Source organism: Ixodes scapularis, unplaced genomic scaffold (assembly GCF_016920785.2).
Source record: "Ixodes scapularis isolate PalLabHiFi unplaced genomic scaffold, ASM1692078v2 PGA_scaffold1__304_contigs__length_218370807, whole genome shotgun sequence".
NCBI lineage: Eukaryota > Metazoa > Arthropoda > Arachnida > Ixodida > Ixodidae > Ixodes > Ixodes scapularis.
The window spans coordinates 100,342,440-100,357,065 of NW_024609846.1; the positions used below are offsets into that span (position 1 = coordinate 100,342,440).

At 46.7% G+C, this 14,626-nt stretch overlaps 1 protein-coding gene and 1 pseudogene across 1 annotated transcript; one reads left to right on the plus strand and one right to left on the minus strand.

Moving 5' to 3' along the window:
- Nucleotides 1–196: 196 nt before the first annotated feature.
- On the plus strand, nt 197–14,191 carry LOC8040125 (non-structural maintenance of chromosomes element 4 homolog A). Its single transcript, XM_002413954.4, has 3 exons — nt 197–346; nt 11,313–11,843; nt 13,486–14,191. The coding sequence occupies exons 1-3, from the start codon at nt 335–337 to the stop codon at nt 13,852–13,854; spliced, it is 912 nt and encodes a 303-aa protein (XP_002413999.3). The 5' UTR covers nt 197–334; the 3' UTR covers nt 13,855–14,191.
- LOC121836119 lies at nt 1,239–2,426 on the minus strand (annotated as a pseudogene).
- Nucleotides 14,192–14,626: the final 435 nt, after the last annotated feature.

The window sequence follows — 14,626 nt, forward strand, 5'->3', positions numbered from 1 at the left end:
ATGACAACGAGGTAGCACATTGCTACAAGCAGAGCCCTGCTGTCATTCTAGCATGCTAAACAAGAAAATTACAAACTTTTAATGAATTTTTAGTTTTTTTAATAAAGATTTAATAATATTAATTGTCTATTATTTCCCGTCTGTATTTTTTATTGGCTAGCTTCTGTGGGACGGATTGATCCAAGCCTATCACACAATAAGCCAGAAGATAAAATTACAAATCACCTAAAAATCGCGGCAAACCTGTGAAGCGCGAAGCTGTGAATTACCGCTCAAAAAGACAAAGAAACAGAAGCTGACAGCTGTCCCCTACTTATTCTCCTTCAGCTGCAAAATGAGCATGACGGTACGTGATTTTTACAACTTGTTAATACGCTGTACAGCGCCAAGGAGAAGTTTCGGAATGGGGGATCAAAAGCACCAGCGTTCCAGCCCGCTTTGTTGTCTGCCTTCCATTTTCTTCATGGGGGAGACTATTTTGCCTGCAGCCGGCAAAATAGCCTGGGGAAAAAAATGCTGGCAGTTTCGGACGGCGCGTGTATCACTGGGGAGCTCGTTAACAGATCCCCCCGCCTGCGTTCACGGCGCTTCGCGGCGACAGTCTGCGGCTGCCCATTAGAAAAATATTGACCCTACCAGTACACGCCGCTTCGCGGCGGCCCGCTGGCGGCCCAAGCCCCGCTGTCCACCATTCACCCCCGGAAAGGGAGTCCATAGCGAAGTTTCGTCGACAACATTCGTTTTATTTATTTACTATTTTTTTTTTTTTTTCAGTGTTAATCCTAAAACAGAAGATATGTCGTAAATGTCGCCAAATGCCTCTACAAAACAAAACACAAAAAAAAAAAAAAGGGCACGGTGGATCGAACCACGGTCCTGCTGCGTACGAAGCAAGCACCTTATCACTGAGCTACTCTGCACTTTTTTTTTTTCTTTAATAAATGGAAATTCACTAATAGTATTCAGCCAAGTCCAGCAGTACACACACAAACAACACAGAAGGTCCAAAAGTCACAGTCCACCTCACACAACGTGGCACATAGAGTCTCAACCACACATGGCTAACCAATGGAGCACAGGCACAGGCCACCAGTCACCAGAATCTCACACACGCGCTTGTGAATCACGTGGGGCGACAAACACATCTTTAGTAGTTCTGTACAAAGTAAAAGGTTACATTGGCTAGAATTTACCATTCACCCTACGCATAAACAGCGATATTTACATATTTACACAATCTAAAAGTGCGGTAGGTTTAAGCACGCATCAAAGAGGCTAAACCAATCTGGCACCGGTGGGCGGGCCTCGTACACACTCCGCACTTTCGCTACCTCTTCAATGAAAAGCGATCTGGTCGTACGGGGCTGTTCGGCAATTTTGTCGATCATCCGGCACTTCCACAAACTATGGAGCCCAAGAAGCATAAATAAATCATAAGGGACAACTCCATGTTTTTCAACGGGGAGAAATCGTATACTGTGTTCTGTGAAGTCGATATCCTTTTTCAGTGTTCGTTGGAGAACGTCCCAAAAATACACTGCGTCATTACAGTATATGAAGCAGTGTTCAATGGTTTCCGGTTTGTTGCATAATCGACAGTTAATAGACCATGGAACGAAAAACCCTCTTTCCTGTAGCCACGCTTGAACCGGAAGTGTGGAAGTGTGTAACTGAAAGAAAAATGTTTTTGCAGTAGGCGATACACACATCTTTTTAACTCTTTTTAAACCATCCTGTCCAGGGCTGTCATTAAACCTTGATATATAAATCGGTAGTGTGAAAAAATTTTCAACTAAGGCCTGAGACAAACATTTTCTAGAAACACTAAACAAGTATTCCAAAGAAAACCGGACATTTAAAAACAACAGCGTGTCTACAACTTCTTTCCAAAATCCTCTTAGAACACACGAAACATCATCCGTCGTTGAAACTATCAAAAAGGGCAAATGCGGCGCAAGCTTCGTCTGAACTAGCGAGGCCAGTAGCGGATGTCTGATATTCCTAAAGAAAAATAATCTAGATACAAGTTGACGGACAAATAAGTGGGCAAGACCCAACCCTCCACACTCAAGGGGGAGGAATAAATTGTCTCGCCTCATCCGTTCCCACGAGGAACTCCAAATGAAAGTCGCGAAAAGTCGATGGAACGCTTGTATACGTGGGCGGGCACAGTGGAGGACTTGTAACACATACATAAGTTTAGACGCAAGGAAAATATTGCACACGGCAGCCTTAGTAAAAATGGAAAGGTTTCGCACCCTCCAGGCATCTATTTTCCGTTTAATGTTTGTGGCAACTGACGTCCAATATAGCCCACTGTTCCTGGCCTGATCTAGGGGTACGCCAAGGTATTTTATTGATGGCTTATTCCAGTGGATCCCTGCAAATTTGGATGGTGTTGTTCCCTACATGCCTAGCCAAAATCCGCTGGACTTATCATTATTGACCGACACACTGGTGACTGCGCAAAATTTCTGCGTTACGCGTAGAGCTTCTTCTATACTGTCTTTGTCGGCACAAAAAAAGGCAACGTCGTCGGCATAAGCCAACAACTTCACTTCGGAGAAACAATATTGGTACCCACAATTATTGAGGTTTGTCAGCATGCTCAGGCAAAGCAGTTCCAAGTATAAGGCAAATAGAAGAGGAGATAGAGGACATCCTTGTCTTACTGAAGACCTAATAGCAATCGGATCAAAGAGAGTGTTATTTATTTTATTTATTTATTTCAGTACCTTCAAGGCCCAGGGGGCGTTACAGAAGGGAGTGGTGGAAAACATAAAAACAAACAACAGGTAGTAAATACAGAAATTGAAACAGAGAATGAAAAATGCAGACAACGCCGGTTATTAAGAAAGTACATAACACTCAATGGCGGATCTGAAAGTGAAATCGTCGGTAATCATTGCGATGGAGGCGGGCTCACCAGGATCATATTAACTATGATCCTGGTGAGCAGTCCTTGTAACATAATTTAACGCCGGGGGAGGGTGGTGTCCGATATTATAGTGGGCAAGGACTTGAAACAAAAATGAATGGCTGACTCTATCAAAGGCCTTTGAAAGATCGGTTTGTACTAATGCAACTTGGTCATTGCCTTCAGTCACACAGTCGAGTACAGACCTGGCAATGTGCACATTAGTCTGAATAGTTCTCTCCCATATTCCACAAGTCTGGTGTTCTCCAATTAAGTTGCGAGCTACCACGTGAATTCTTTCGGTGAGTAATTTGGCAAATGTTTTGTAGTCAACGTTACATAATGATATTGGTCTGTAGCCTGCAGCTTTTCTCAACACTGCTTCGTCTTTGCTCTTTGGTATTAAGACAGTATGACCTTGGTAAAAGGTAGGCGGAAGCATTTCTTCTTTATATCCGACGCGGAATACGTCAAGCAGCACTGGAGCTAATAAGTCAATAAATGTTTTATAGAACTCTGCACCCAGACCATCAGGACCAGGTGTCTTGTTTGCAGGTAGTGCGTTTATGGCATTTCGCACTTCTAATGTTAGTTCACCGTCTATCATAGTTCTTTCTTCCTCTGATGAGACTGGTAAAAGTGAAAGCAACTCTTCTGCGCCTGTCTCGTCTCCTGCTGATATTATTTTACCGAAGAGGTTGTTGTAATGTTCAAGAAAGACGTCCAAGATGCCGGGGGTATCAGACACGGAAGTGCCCTCGTAGTCAATCGCTAGGATTTGTTTTGATAGCGCGTACTGTCTTTCGTCATTTAAAGATCACCCTGAAGGGGGTTCCTTTAGCAGAAACCTCTCCCATCGCGAACGAATGACTGCTCCTCTGTACTTCTCTGCATCATATCGCTGTAGCTGTGCTTTGATTATATTAATGTCCTCTGTGTAAGTTCCTGGACGCAAAGATTCGAGCTCATATAATGTAGTAAGTGTGTTAAGTAGTATTCGTCGGTCTTCCTTTCGTTCAAACGCAAGAAGACTAGAATACTCTATAGCCCAGTTCTTTACGTCTTGTTTAAACATATCCCACTTAGCAAAGATGGAAAGCATCGGGAGACATAGCACAGATGAGAGAATATCGGGAATGCGAATAGAGAAACGTTTCTCTGATAAGAGTGTGACATTAAATTTCCAAAGTTTCCATTGGGGGCGAAAAGATGACAGTTTTCTCTTTCCAATACATGTTGACACCAGACAGTGATCAGAAAAGAAAATAGGTTTTACATTATAATCACTAATTTTAGCGAATAATTCTTCGCGAACGTAAATTCTGTCAAGGCGAGCATGTGCTGAATTTTGAAAGTGTGTGTAATGCAAGTCTCCATTTTTGTGGTCACCAATGTCTACAAGATTGTTGTCTGCAACGATTAATCCCAGCACAGTTGCGCTTCAATCATACCTTGACGTTGGCTGCGAACGATCTCGGATATTGCATACACAGTTGAAATCTCCAAAAAGATTAATATTCCTGTCTGTTACCAAATGGTGAGATACGAAAAAAAAAAAAGACATTCCTAGCCGATACTGTATTAGGTGCATACACAAACATAAACCGCCAATCCTCGCCGTCATACTTTAAGCCACAGGAAATGAAGCGCCCCCTCTGATCGATGGTCAGGGAAATGGAGGAAAAGTCTCTAGCTTTCTTCAAGAACAGAAAGCATCCTGCTGAGGTGCCGCAAGCATGGCTTACACAAATTTCAAGATCAGCCAGGAAAGATTCCAAGGCAACATCGGTCTCATGTTCTTCTGAAAGCTTAGTTTCCTGTACAGCAAGGATGTCTACCTGTTGGTGGTGTAAAAGCTGGAGAAGTTGATGCTGTTTTCTTTTAGACTTTAAACCTCTAATATTTAGGGTGGCCACTCGAAGTGGAAGGACGCTACTCATGACAGTCTATGGTTGGGGATGGTCGGTCAGAGGGATGCTTTTAAACGGTGTGGAACCTGTTCCATGCTTGGTGTAAGGCTTTTGGCGCTTGCCTACCTGCTTTCGATCAAAGAGCTTTGATCGAGCAAATGAGCCGTCACCAGGCGTGTCGTCCTTGCGTGGTTCCTGGTGAACCAGGCTCTGGGATGGTATTTCCTGCACGTCGTTTTCTTCAGGTGCAGTCAAAGTTGGTTTTTCAACGGTCGTGTCACAAGAGGCGTTGTCGGTCGTGTCATGAGTTGTGCTGTGGGTCGTGGGTAGGGTGCTTTCGTCTACGGGTACCTGAGGCAGGGGCGGAAAGTCAGGTGACACTTCGCACGTCGTGGAGGAACCCGAGCGCACCAACACGCCAGGGGTAGGTGGAACCTTTTGGCCAGACTCTTCTTGTGTTTCTACTTCAGGCTCAGGAGGTGACTGGTCAGTAGCTGGTTTGCCCTCATAATCAGCAGGAGGAGGGATCTCACCCGTGGGCTCAACCACTTCGCTGACGTCCATGAGGAGCTCCGTCGATGTTTCTTCCCCACGAGTTGTTCCTTGCTTCAATTTATCTGCGTACGTAAGTACGCAGTCTTCTGGGGAATGTCCGAAGCGTCCGCAGTCCGAGCATCGCGGTATCCGACAGAAGCGACGGATATGGCCAACCCTGTTGCACCAAAGACAGAGTGGAGGTCTACCCGGCAGGATTACGAGACACTGACATCCGAAGACCATCAGCAGGTAGGGAATCTTGGAGGAGGACACGCCCTCTGCTAGCGACAGCGTTAAGTGTCTATTCATGGTTTCCATAGTTTCCATCCCTGGGACCCTCCATTTTTCTCGCTCGATGGAGATCACCTTTCCGTATGGTTGGAACGCTTCCACAACTCTTCGATCCTCGATGTGCTCGGCAGCCACGTCAACTTAAGCTTGACGTCTTTTGTTTCGGGGTCGATGACGAAACATCTCTTCCCTTTTACGGTACGCTTCTCGCGTGAGGCCAGTTTGGCCGTGTTCACAATTTGTTTTATACGAGACCCAATGGGGCACAACTGCCGGCACTTTTTTTCCCCGGGCTATTGTGCTGGCTGCCGGCAGAATATCCACTTCCTTTCTTCATACGTTACTGCGTTGAAGCTCCATATCTAACCACCGGCTGTAACCTGTGCTACGGACAAACTCCGCTTTCATTGTGATCATCGCGATCTCGAGCCAATATGAAGTGGCGAGCCTTGGCATGCGAACTATATTTGATTACGCTGCATTCTCACTATTAAAAACTTTGACTTCAAGTAGCGGACTAATCACTTGCAGGAACCCCGGAATCGGGGGGCGGGGGGGGGGGGGGGGTGCGTGCAATGGGGGCTTGAGCACCCGCTGACATTTTCCAGGGGGTGCTGGGCAATATGCTGAGCCCCCGTGCGTTTGGCTGGAGGCGTACTGAACAATGCCTGCACCCCTTCCCCCCTCCCCTCCGTGTTCCCCTGGCTGCTCAGCTCCGCCAAGCCACATACTTGGCTAAGGGCAAGCAAGTGGCTCTCTGTTTTTACGGCTGGTTGCCCACCGACAGCACAACCCTCGCCCACAAAATTCCAGAAAAAAAAAAAAAAATTACGAAGTAAAGCGAAGTGTCAGTAAACCGCGGACGACGCGACAGCTTCAAAAAATGGGAAAGAGAGAGAAAAAAAAAAGAGCCGGCACCTTGGGCTTGCATAGCACAGTGAGGGAGTCTAGGGTGCCTTAATGTGCGCACATAAAGGCTCCCTACCCTACTCCACACGCGTGTTGGCCATGAGGGGGAACGCGCAGCGCACTGTTTTTGTCCACACAGCCAGCCGGCTTCTTCGTGTTGGTTCTATTTTGAGCAACGACGTTTCCCCAAAAATACAAAAATTTCTCCAATGTTTTTTTTTAGCAGCGTTTTTTTTTTTTTTTTGGGGGGGGGGGGGGGGGGGGGGGGGTCAGAGTAACCACGAAGGTCGGGTAATTGCTTCCGTGTGGAGACCCGATCGCGAGGCGGGGAGATAGTCTGCGCGAAAAGAAAGCCCTTATTGAACGGAGACTACCTACAGATGTAGCGAGTTGAGGGGGAGAAGTTTCCCAACTCCCAAGGCAAGAAAGGGCAACACAGGTTGTAAAGGGAGAGATCACACTGCAGTCTGTGTTGAAGCGCTGCTACCACGATGGTCGTCGGAGACATCAAAGAAACGCGGCATCTTCGCCGGTATTTCTGCGTCTTTGTTTCCGAAGCACAATTTTGGGTTTTGGCGAGCCAGCCTGCTATGTTCAGGCGGGCGCCCTATTATGCACACAGACGGTTTCAGTCTATTTTCAAAGAGGACCATAAATTAAGGAAACATGCTGAAATAAAAAAAAAAGGCATCGCCACTGAAGGTGCTGGAACGAGAGGGATGTTTTTTCCTTGTCTCCCAGAGTCCATCTGCTTCCTCCTCCCCAGCCTTCCTTCTCCTCGCCCTGTCACTTCACTGAAACTGCAGTTGTAGATCTGTCACTGTGAAATCTGCGGACGGTTTGTTTGGACATCTTAACATCAAAAGATGTACGTTTTTCTTTTTTTTTTTTTGATGAGTGCAACGCTAAAAATACACAGTATTTAAAGTTTTACACTTTTAATCATTATGGCTACCAAAAGGACGCTCCTTGATGCGTGGTTGCGGGGGCCCAAGAAATTGGCAGTTTGTCAGGGAAATACCCAAACCTTCGGCACGGCAGCAGCGGACCGTTTCATACCAAGAGTCACCCAGAATTTACAAAAATTCTTGTAGGTTTTGTTTCAATTTTGTGTGTGTGCATGCACAGCAAAGCAAGAGGGAATTGTCGAATCTTAGGTTGCATAAACTGCATTGCATGGAGTTCACAATGTTCCGTTGTTCTATGAAATAACCGCATAAAACAGTTTTGTAATATATTGCGAAGGTATTTAGCACACAGACATAGTTAGATGGTGGAAGTAATCAGTAAAATTTCAATAAAATCAGTTCACTAAGCAAAACAAAAAAAAAATCTTTTTTTTTTTTTTATTTTGCGTATGAACACCAAATAATATTTTGGGCCACTGTGGCGTTAATTGTGGCAAAATGAAGGCTATGTTATGCAATATTGTATTTTATTTTTATTCCACCCATTTTTTCAGTCATATTAAACGCCTCAGTTTCCCAGAAAAATGTTTGATAGTTTCGCGAAAAAGAGATTTCGTGAAAATTTACCCATAAAAAACTGCTTCTTTTTTTTTTCCTTTTCTTTCTTTCACTAAAAAGGTTCATTTCTTCATTTTCAAAAAAAAAAAAATAAAATTAATCCACTACGTTTGGGGGCATCTCTGTAGTAAATCGTAACACGCACGTTAACAAGGAAATTTGCGCATAGAAAAATCGCAAGGGTTCAGGTGAGTTGGTGAATATTAACAATGTTGAATGGAAGGGACAGAAAATAGACAGGATGACGCCTTGAGACATCATCCTGTCTATTTTCTGTCCCCCCCCCACTGCATTCTTTATTTCGACCGTGAGCCCCCCCACGTAAAATACAATTCCGGGGTCGAATCTTCACTACTCAAGATCGGCCTTCGTTTGCTCAAGTTGCCATACTCCTGGAATAGAGCTCTCCTTCAAAACATGCGGCCATTCTCTGGCGTCCATAACAGTGACTGAAAAAGTCCACTGTATCCATTCTCGTGCATACGTTCCGTACAAAAATTACCTTATAGGGTAGCCTGGGTTATGGTAGAGTATGCAGTCAGTTTTTTGAGCAGGAACATTACGTCTGGTTGACAATGACGTTTTTAAATATGCTACAAAGTTTTTCGCTTCTCGGAAACGAGGAATGGTTACTCCTGGAACAGTGCACCTGTCACTTGGTGTCAGATTTTTGCCAAGAGCTTATGCTACGCTTTTTTCTACACATTTTTATATGTGTACAGTAGAGCTCTACACGGGCCGGGCTTAGGCTAGGTATTATGGATTGTTTCCGAGCCCAAGCCAGGCTTGGGCATTGGTGTAGCACACTTTTTACACTTTTTAAAAGGTTCAGAAGAAAACGCTAACACATTGATCATTTAGACTTGAAAGAACCAAAAAAGCCGAAGTGCGAACTTGCTACTACTACGCCACTAAAATAATCTTCGAAATAAAGAAAGCTGTTGTAGACCAAAGAAACCCACACGAAGATACGAAGAATCTTGCGGATTCCATCAGCATAGTGGGACAGCTGCAGCAGGCAAGAAAACAAGGGCAATCTAGTCACAGGAGACAGTATGATTGTATTTCCCTTTCCTTTTCAAACTTTTGAAGAAGAAAAAAATGCTCGCTCGCTACCGAAAATAACTCGTATGTCTTATAGTTCTGTAAGCTTTTGAATGTTCACCACGTGACTGCGATATGACAGCGTCCTTCACATAATTAGCAAACAAATCAAATGCACCAACACCTTCCCAGGGCAGCTTTGAATTTAAGAGATGATGCACGCTTTGGCCCATTGGGCCGGGTCCAGGTCACATAAGACTGAAAGTCAGCGGGCCTGGGCCAGGCCTTGAAAGTAGACCCGTGCTGTGCTCTATTTTATGGGCTCCCCATACTTATATGGAACATGCAAACTGTGTCCAGTCAGATGGAGCATTGTCCTGGTGGAAGTCGCACAACAGCTCTGGAACGTAACATGCAATGAAACATTCCGAGCAGGGAAGCCTGCTCACTCAAGACCGAGATTGTGACGCTTATGGTCATCTTTGCACGATGGCACATAGGTGACTGCCAAGATTGTCAGTGGTTGAATCCTGCAATCAGTAGACCCTCAATGTTTACTGAAAAAAAACAAAAACAAACATCCAATAAATTATGATTTTGACAGCCTCTTAGCTACCATGTCACGAGGTGGTAGTGACTTGCAGTGTACTTGTGGTAGTGGCGATAAGAGTAGATCGTCCGGCCAGCCATGTTGCTGCAGTGTCTCCAGTCCAACCCAGTTTCGGCCTTAAGTGGGCGCCCTCCCCTCGGCCACCTGTCGCATTGCATGCTATGTCACAGAGCCGTTGTTTGGCTGCCACCATGATAGTGCTCCCTTCAGGTGAGACGCAGTTTGCATGTTCTCTACAAGTTCGTTGGGCACTACACATCACAGAGGCCAGCGGTGTGAGCTCATGGTTTCTGGGGGCGCTTCCTCTTCTGGAACTACAATTCCATGCACTGCACTTACGGACCAGTGTGCTGTCTACAAAACAGCATACTTTGCCCGCACCAGGTGTGGGCACTACGCGTGCACGGGAACCAGTTTTGCGGGACGTGAAGGGTCTGTGCGTGCACTGTGCCATAAGAGCCACTGCTGTGGTGCGATGCCAGAGGCATGCGTCTGTCTACAGTGCGTTTTTCCCGAGTATGTACCGCGATAAATGCTACAAGCTACATGAGCCAATCTGTAGTTCGTAGCTGTCTCGTGACTTCGCACTCCCCGCGTTGCTCCGCTCAACTGAAAAGACACGCGATGCCCTCAGAGCTGTGAATTGGCTCCTGTAGCTCTGTGATTTGTGAATGTAACGGGTGAAAGCAACAACTGTCTAACTGTCTAGAACTGCGACAGTCGAACGTCAAGAATGCTGGCGGGTCCATCCGTCTTCTACAGCAGGTAGCCACAGTTCGTACGATGGCATGCTCAGGACCCGGTTGGGCTCGAACGGCATCCGGCTGTGCCATCCGCAAAAAGCGCAACCTTTGTTCAGGATAGTGAGGAGGCTTCCCCTAACCCAAGAATGTCCCCTGCCATTTGTCAATACCTCCCCATGTACAGTCAACTGCGATATGAGCCGACTCTGCTTAGTGCTAGCCGAAAGGGGTAGAATGCCACATGGGATGCTTCCGGCATGCAAAGCTACGAAACTGACTGCCGTATTGTGACGATAGAAAATGTGACAGTTCATCCAACCTCTCTTTTAGCAGCTCAACATACCTCAGCCTCCCCACGTGGCTTTTTGTGCCACTTCGGCATGAACGCCGCTGGGACAGCTCACGTTACTGTACCCCATGCAACGCAGCATTCATTTGCGTACCACCCCCGTTTTCCCTCATGCCACAGGCTTCCGTGGGTGGGGGGGGGGGAAGGGGGGAGGGAGGGAGGGAGGGAGGGGGGGGGAGAGAGAGAGAGAGATTGATTAATGCCAAGCATGTTAGCATGCCACTGCTCGGAGGAAAAGCTCGCGTTGCAGTACTTGGGGATCCTGTGTTCAATCCCCACCCCTGCCCATTTTGATCTGGACAAGCATTGTACTGGCGCACGGCCGTGTGTCACTGCTGCGTGATGCACTTCAAAAGTCTCCAGGCTACTAGTGGCAGTAGTGCACTGGCTAAATTTCTTGTCTAGAGCATAAACCTGCATCGCCGCAACTTACGTTGTGTCAACACGAATGTCAGGTTGGTTTCTGTCTGTTGCAGGCCTCAAATGCTGAAGACTCGGAGATGGAGGATCTCTCCCAGTGCTCCCAGGAGGACGAGGAGTCTCGACGGCGCCAGCTGCGGCGTGCCTACCGGGATCTCATCAACCGGACAGTTGCGGACCCAGACGACGAGACGGCTGTGCCGCCCACCGAGACACTCGACGAAGCCAAGCAGCTCTTCTCCAAGGTCACGAGGACGCAGGAGGCCGTGCTCGACTCGAAGCTCATGGTACTGATGGCCTCCAAGGGCCGCAAGTGCGCCAGCTTGCTGCCCATCAACCTGCACACCTTCGACGCCGAGGAGTTTGCGGGCAGGGCCCTGAGCATCATGGGCACCTCCGCTCCTGTAGGCCAGAAGCTGGACCTGGCAGCGTGGGCACAGCTGGGCAGGTTTGCTGAGGAGCCACTCAAGAGGAGCGCCCCCTTCTGGTACCTGTATGGTGCGGCCGGCGAAGTGCCTCCCCGGGTACGCCAGGCGAGGCGGACCGTGGTCGAGGCTCCCGACAGACCAGAAACGGTTGCCAAGAAGGTTCGTGCAACTATCTTCTGGGTTGGAGCTACGGCTTGTACTGTGGTTGAGATGTGTACCGTGTCTTTCAGTCTACGATTCGCACCCCCGTATAAGAGGCCATCTTTACGAAAAAGATGGTGTGTAAGTTGCTCTTGGTGCGGTCTGCGCAGTCACTGCTGCCACGGAACTATGCCACAATGCTTGGGTCAGCTTTCGAACCGCTGGAAGAGCGGCCCATCACAGGGTACACCACCGTTTCTCGTTTTCCGTAAACGTCGATAGGGCCTACATCTCGTGCTGTTAAGGTCCGTGCTTATATAAAAAAAAGAAGTAATAAATCATAAATCTCACTGCTGTACAAGCAAAAAAAAAGCTCAAAATTAGGGGAAAAATACATTACTTATACACTGGAAAGTAGGGTATTTGAACTTTACAGAATTTAGTAATCTCAAGTGCAGTTTCCAAAAAAAAAAGAAAATATTTGACATCTCTGACCACTGGCATAATACTGTTGGTGACCTCAACAAAAGTGACCTCAAGTGGTGAAGACATTAAACTGTAAATGGACAATTCACCCTATATTAGATTTGCTCTCGTTGCCCCTCATTTGTGGCATATTCATTTGTAACGAAGACACCACTTCTGCAGGTGACTGTATATCACCGTTACTTGTGCTTACCGCTGCTGGTAGCACAGGGAGAAGTGCAGAGTATGTGTAATGGTGTGCAAAGAAAGCAATTGAGAAGTACAACCTTTGACTTGAGGTTGAAGAGATGTTGGAAACTTGGAGGGGTTACCAATAAGTTTGGGGGGCATATTTTCTGACCCTCTCTGGATTGAGTGCAATACCCAAAAGTTTGTTTTGACTTAGGTGAAGCCAAGATTATATTGAGGTCAGTGAGCTCACCCTGGAAGTGCTCTAACTGAAGTGCTTTCTGCTGGTCCTGTTAGCATTAAGATTCTGTTTTCAGCTACAAGAAACTACCTTAACACAATTACTTCGAAGGAACTGCGCAATAATTTCTTAAATGGCGAGGTTCCAGGTCAGTTGACGAAGTATTGACACAGTAAAAAATAAAGTTCCAGCAAAGGAACAGTCAAGGCAACCAAGTGTCGAAACAAGTTTTTAGCACGCGTTTTTTTTATTGTTTGTTTACCTTTGTCTCTGTTCGCACAGGTGGCATTTTTACAACGTCGTATAGTAACGCATCTTTAGTGCAATAACAAATATCGTAAAATAAGCGGGGGGAGGGGGGCATCCACCCCACTTTCACTGAAAACCGGGTTATCTAGTCAAGGAAGGGCACTTGTCCGGTCAGATTGGACGCTTAGTGTATAATTTGCAGAATTCCCAAGTTTGGGAAATGCTAATAGTGGGTGCTTGAACGAAGTGGGTGCTTCTGGGGCTATATTACGGTACTTCAATAAAGGTACCGGGCAGTGGGGTGGTTGCTCGATGTTGAATTACACGTCGGCAACACAAACAACCGATCAGAGCCACTTGGCGAGTCCACACCTCAAAGTGCACTCTCGTCTCGAAACTGTTTGACATGTCACCGCGTTTCTCTCCAACGATCGCACGAGTTGCAGCAACAACGGGAACCTCCGCATGCGCTCGTTTTTTTTTTCTTTACCGCAGTCATGCTCTCTCAACTTGCAGGTCAGCTCGGGGGACCGCACCAACAAGGAGACGACAACAGAACATGTAGGCCACATCCACGGACTGCTGAAGGCCCTCCACTCCCGCCTGGGAGGCTTGCTCCCTTACCACGAGTTTGTCATCCACCCGACGTCCTTCTCTAAGACCTGCGAGAACATCTTCCACCTGTCCTTCCTAATCAACGAAGGCCACGCCCGGATAATCGAAGAGGATGGCCTCCTGCTGGTGGAGCCCGTGGACCGAACCAGCAGTTCTGCAGCGTCGCAGGCGGCAAACAGGAACGGTGTGTTCGTCAAGACGCTCACCATGACGCAGTGGAGGGAGGCTGTACGGGGGCTGGGCACCCGAGAGCCCACAATCGCCGACTGAGTCAGGGGGTGGAAACAGTCGGAAGAAAAAGAGGTTCCTCGGAGAATTGTGTGTTCTTGCTTGGCCAAAGAGTGAGGCATTAAGAACCCCCTGCAGGGACAAGGGGTGTACAAAGATGTGCTACGGGGGCATTCACTTCAACCGTTTTTTTTTCAGTCAAAAAAAAGTGTGATGAGTGAAGTTACGCTGCACAGCAAGATATTCATTCAATGGTAGTTCATTTGTCATTCATTGTTTTTACCTACTGTCCAGTTTCAGCTTGCTTTTCGATTAGTCATTTGATGGACTGCCGTGGATAGCAGTCTACAGCTCATTTCAATAAACTGGTTCAAGATTTTGTCCTTATTAATCTTTGTGGTCCAAAACTTCGAAGGAAACTGGCAATCCTTTGCATGTGCACCTTGCTTCCATAAAAAATTGTAGTTTTATGTTTTTACTATGTATTTCGGAATTCCACTTGCAATCTGTCCAACGTAAAAATGCTCAAGAGAATGTTTAATTCATATTCCCTGGCATGTGCAGAGCAAAAGGAGCCGACAAAAGAAAAGAGCTCTTTTGTACTCCTGCAAACTGTGGCTACTTATGTACCGGGTATCAGTGACCCTCAGCAACTCGGTTTTAAACTGTATTTAATGTCACAGCCTGAATACCTTGACCTTGCTGCTCTTCCATATAAAAATGTGAAAGCCGTTTACAACTCCCTGTAACGCCGAATTAGAGCACAGCTCTTGAGGAGGAGGAGGGAAGGGTACTGGGGGGGAGGCAACTGACC